Source organism: Pan troglodytes, chromosome X, assembly GCF_028858775.2.
Source record: "Pan troglodytes isolate AG18354 chromosome X, NHGRI_mPanTro3-v2.0_pri, whole genome shotgun sequence".
NCBI classification, from domain to species: domain Eukaryota; kingdom Metazoa; phylum Chordata; class Mammalia; order Primates; family Hominidae; genus Pan; species Pan troglodytes.
The window spans coordinates 150641132-150646466 of NC_072421.2; the positions used below are offsets into that span (position 1 = coordinate 150641132).

The window sequence follows — 5335 nt, forward strand, 5'->3', positions numbered from 1 at the left end:
CTCTGCCAGACATCATGCTCAGGATTCTCAAGGAGGGCTGAGGGTCCCTAAGACCCCACTCCCGTGACCCAACCCCCATTCCAATGCTCACTCCCGTGACCCAACCCCCTCTTCATTGTCATTCCAACCCCCACCCCACATCCCCCACCCCATCCCTCAACCCTGATGCCCATCCGCCCAGCCATTCCACCCTCACCCCCACCCCCACCCCCACGCCCACTCCCACCCCCACCCAGGCAGGATCCGGTTCCCGCCAGGGAACATCCGGGTGCCCGGATGTGACGCCACTGACTTGCGCATTGCGGGGCAGAGAGAAGCGAGGTTTCCATTTTGAGGGACGGCGTAGAGTTCGGCCGAAGGAACCTGGCCCAGGCTCTGTGAGGAGGCAAGGTGAGAGGCTGAGGGAGGACTGAGGACCCCGCCACTCCAAATAGAGAGCCCCAAATATTTCAGCGACGCCCTTGCTGCCAGCCCTGGCCCACCCGCGGGAAGACGTCTCAGCCTGGGCTGCCCCCAGACCCCTGCTCCAAAAGCCTTGAGAGACACCAGGTTCTTCTTCCCAAGCTCTGGAATCAGAGGTTGCTGTGACCAGGGCAGGACTGGTTAGGAGAGGGCAGGGCACAGGCTCTGCCAGGCATCAAGATCAGCACCCAAGAGGGAGGGCTGTGGGCCCCCAAGACTGCACTCCAATCCCCATTCCCACCCCATTCACATTCCCATTCCCCACCCAACCCCCATCTCCTCAGCTACACCTCCACCCCCATCCCTACTCCTACTCCGTCACCTGACCACCACCCTCCAGCCCCAGCACCAGCCCCAACCCTTCTGCCACCTCACCCTCACTGCCCCCAACCCCACCCTCATCTCTCTCATGTGCCCCACTCCCATCCCCTCCCCCATTCTGGCAGAATCCGGTTTGCCCCTGCTCTCAACCCAGGGAAGCCCTGGATGGCCCGATGTGAAACCACTGACTTGAACCTCACAGATCTGAGAGAAGCCAGGTTCACTTAATGGTTCTGAGGGGCGGCTTGAGATCCACTGAGGGGAGTGGTTTTAGGCTCTGTGAGGAGGCAAGGTGAGATGCTGAGGGAGGACTGAGGAGGCACACACCCCAGGTAGATGGCCCCAAAATGATCCAGTACCACCCCTGCTGCCAGCCCTGGACCACCCGGCCAGGACAGATGTCTCAGCTGGACCACCCCCTGTCCCGTCCCACTGCCACTTAACCCACAGGGCAATCTGTAGTCATAGCTTATGTGACCGGGGCAGGGTTGGTCAGGAGAGGGCAGGGCCCAGGCATCAAGGTCCAGGCATCCGCCCGGCATTAGGGTCAGGACCCTGGGAGGGAACTGAGGGTTCCCCACCCACACCTGTCTCCTCATCTCCACCGCCACCCCACTCACATTCCCATACCTACCCCCTACCCCCAACCTCATCTTGTCAGAATCCCTGCTGTCAACCCACGGAAGCCACGGGAATGGCGGCCAGGCACTCGGATCTTGACGTCCCCATCCAGGGCTGATGGAGGGAAGGGGCTTGAACAGGGCCTCAGGGGAGCAGAGGGAGGGCCCTACTGCGAGATGAGGGAGGCCTCAGGGGACCCAGCACCCTAGGACACCGCACCCCTGTCTGAGACTGAGGCTGCCACTTTTGGCCTCAAGAATCAGAATGATGGGGACTCAGATTAGCATAGGGGTGGGACCCAGGCCTGCAAGGCTTACGAGGAGGAAGAGGAGGGAGGACTCAGGGGACCTTGGAATCCAGATCAGTGTGGACCTCGGCCCTGAGAGGTCCAGGGCACGGTGGCCACATATGGCCCATATTTCCTGCATCTTTGAGGTGACAGGACAGAGCTGTGGTCTGAGAAGTGGGGCCTCAGGTCAACAGAGGGAGGAGTTCCAGGATCCATATGGCCCAAGATGTGCCCCCTTCATGAGGACTGGGGATATCCCCGGCTCAGAAAGAAGGGACTCCACAGAGTCTGGCTGTCCCCTTTTAGTAGCTCTAGGGGGACCAGATCAGGGATGGCGGTATGTTCCAGTCTCACTTGTACCACAGGCAGGAAGTTGGGGGGCCCTCAGGGAGATGGGGTCTTGGGGTAAAGGGGGGATGTCTACTCATGTCAGGGAATTGGGGGTTGAGGAAGCACAGGCGCTGGCAGGAATAAAGATGAGTGAGACAGACAAGGCTATTGGAATCCTCACCCCAGAACCAAAGGGGTCAGCCCTGGACACTTCATCCAGGATGTGGCTTCTTTTCACTCCTGTTTTCAGATCTGGGGCAGGTGAGGACCTCATTCTCAGAGGGTGACTCAGGTCAACGTAGGGACCCCCATCTGGTCTAAAGACAGAGCGGTCCCAGGATCTGCCATGCGTTCGGGTGAGGAACATGAGGGAGGACTGAGGGTACCCCAGGACCAGAACACTGAGGGAGACTGCACAGAAATCAGCCCTGCCCCTGCTGTCACCCCAGAGAGCATGGGCTGGGCCGTCTGCCGAGGTCCTTCCGTTATCCTGGGATCATTGATGTCAGGGAGGGGGAGGCCTTGGTCTGAGAAGGCTGCACTCAGGTCAGTAGAGGGAGCGTCCCAGGCCCTGCCAGGAGTCAAGGTGAGGACCAAGCGGGCACCTCATCCAGGACACATTAATTCCAATGAATTTTGATATCCCTTGCTGCCCTTCCCCAAGGACCTAGGCACGTGTGGCCAGATGTTTGTCCCCTCCTGTCCTTCCATTCCTTATCATGGATGTGAACTCTTGATTTGGATTTCTCAGACCAGCAAAAGGGCAGGATCCAGGCCCTGCCAGGAAAAATATAAGGGCCCTGTGTGAGAACAGAGGGGGTCATCCACTGCATGAAAGTGGGGATGTCACAGAGTCCAGCCCACTCTCCTGGTAGCACTGAGAAGCCAGGGCTGTGCTTGCAGTCTGCACCCTGAGGGCACGTGGATTCCTCTTCCAGGAGCTCCAGGAACCAGGCAGTGAGGCCTTGGTCTGAGACAGTATCCTCAGGTCACAGAGCAGAGGATGCACAGGCTGTGCCAGCAGTGAATGTTTGCCCTGAATGCACACCAAGGGCCCCACCTGCCACAGGACACATAGGACTCCACAGAGTCTGGCCTCACCTCCCTACTGTCAGTCCTGTAGAATCGACCTCTGCTGGCCGGCTGTACCCTGAGTACCCTCTCACTTCCTCCTTCAGGTTTTCAGGGGACAGGCCAACCCAGAGGACAGGATTCCCTGGAGGCCACAGAGGAGCACCAAGGAGAAGATCTGTAAGTAGGCCTTTGTTAGAGTCTCCAAGGTTCAGTTCTCAGCTGAGGCCTCTCACACACTCCCTCTCTCCCCAGGCCTGTGGGTCTTCATTGCCCAGCTCCTGCCCACACTCCTGCCTGCTGCCCTGACGAGAGTCATCATGTCTCTTGAGCAGAGGAGTCTGCACTGCAAGCCTGAGGAAGCCCTTGAGGCCCAACAAGAGGCCCTGGGCCTGGTGTGTGTGCAGGCTGCCGCCTCCTCCTCCTCTCCTCTGGTCCTGGGCACCCTGGAGGAGGTGCCCACTGCTGGGTCAACAGATCCTCCCCAGAGTCCTCAGGGAGCCTCCGCCTTTCCCACTACCATCAACTTCACTCGCCAGAGGCAACCCATTGAGGGTTCCAGCAGCCGTGAAGAGGAGGGGCCAAGCACCTCTCGTATCCTGGAGTCCTTGTTCCGAGCAGTAATCACTAAGAAGGTGGCTGATTTGGTTGGTTTTCTGCTCCTCAAATATCGAGCCAGGGAGCCAGTCACAAAGGCAGAAATGCTGGAGAGTGTCATCAAAAATTACAAGCACTGTTTTCCTGTGATCTTCGGCAAAGCCTCTGAGTCCTTGCAGCTGGTCTTTGGCATTGAGGTGAAGGAAGCAGACCCCACCGGCCACTCCTATGTCCTTGTCACCTGCCTAGGTCTCTCCTACGATGGCCTGCTGGGAGATAATCAGATCATGCCCAAGACAGGCTTCCTGATAATTGTCCTGGTCATGATTGCAATGGAGGGCGGCCATGCTCCTGAGGAGGAAATCTGGGAGGAGCTGAGTGTGATGGAGGTGTATGATGGGAGGGAGCACAGTGCCTATGGGGAGCCCAGGAAGCTGCTCACCCAAGATTTGGTGCAGGAAAAGTACCTGGAGTACCGGCAGGTGCCGGACAGTGATCCCGCACGCTATGAGTTCCTGTGGGGTCCAAGGGCCCTCGCTGAAACCAGCTATGTGAAAGTCCTTGAGTATGTGATCAAGGTCAGTGCAAGAGTTCGCTTTTTCTTCCCATCCCTGCGTGAAGCAGCTTTGAGAGAGGAGGAAGAGGGAGTGTGAGCATGAGTTGCAGCCAAGGCCAGTGGGAGGGGGACTGGGCCAGTGCACCTTCCAGGGCCGCGTCCAGCAGCTTCCCCTGCCTCGTGTGACATGAGGCCCATTCTTCACTCTGAAGAGAGCGGTCAGTGTTCTCAGTAGTAGGTTTCTGTTCTATTGGGTGACTTGGAGATTTATCTTTGTTCTCTTTTGGAATTGTTCAAATTTTTTTTTTAAGGGATGGTTGAATGAACTTCAGCATCCAAGTTTATGAATGACAGCAGTCACACATACTTCTGTGTATATAGTTTAGGGGTAAGAGTCTTGTGTTTTACTCAGATTGGGAAATCCATTCTATTTTGTGAATTGGGATAATAACAGCAGTGGAATAAGTACTTAGAAATGCGAAAAATGAGCAGTAAAATAGATGAGATAAAGAACTAAAGAAATTAAGAGATAGTCAATTCTTGCCTTATACCTCAGTCTATTCTGTAAAATTTTTAAAGATATATGCATACCTGGATTTCCTTGGCTTCTTTGAGAATGTAAGAGAAATTAAATCTGAATAAAGAATTCTTCCTGTTCACTGGCTCTTTTCTTCTCCATGCACTGAGCATCTGCTTTTTGGAAGGCCCTGGGTTAGTAGTGGAGATGCTAAGGTAAGCCAGACTCATACCCACCCATAGGGTCGTAGAGTCTAGGAGCTGCAGTCACGTAATCGAGGTGGCAAGATGTCCTCTAAAGATGTAGGGAAAAGTGAGAGAGGGGTGAGGGTGTGGGGCTCCGGGTGAGAGTGGTGGAGTGTCAATGCCCTGAGCTGGGGCATTTTGGGCTTTGGGAAACTGCAGTTCCTTCTGAGGGAGCTGATTGTAATGATCTTGGGTGGATCCAGGGCCAGATTCTCAGACGGTGAGAGAAAAGCCTGGAATGGAAAGCTGCTCTGAGGAGTTTCTTTCGGACGGTGGATGAACAGAGGAGTCTCCACCTGAACAGGATTGGAAAGTGTCCTGTGCTT

At 56.0% G+C, this 5335-nt stretch overlaps 1 protein-coding gene across 1 annotated transcript; it reads left to right on the top strand.

The window, feature by feature from the left end:
• The first annotated feature begins 286 nt into the window (after positions 1-286).
• On the top strand, positions 287-4893 carry MAGEA1 (MAGE family member A1). Its single transcript, XM_016942856.4, has 3 exons — positions 287-390; positions 3202-3274; positions 3350-4893. The coding sequence occupies exon 3, from the start codon at positions 3415-3417 to the stop codon at positions 4342-4344; it is 930 nt and encodes a 309-aa protein (XP_016798345.1). The 5' UTR covers positions 287-390; positions 3202-3274; positions 3350-3414; the 3' UTR covers positions 4345-4893.
• The last annotated feature ends 442 nt before the right edge of the window (positions 4894-5335 follow it).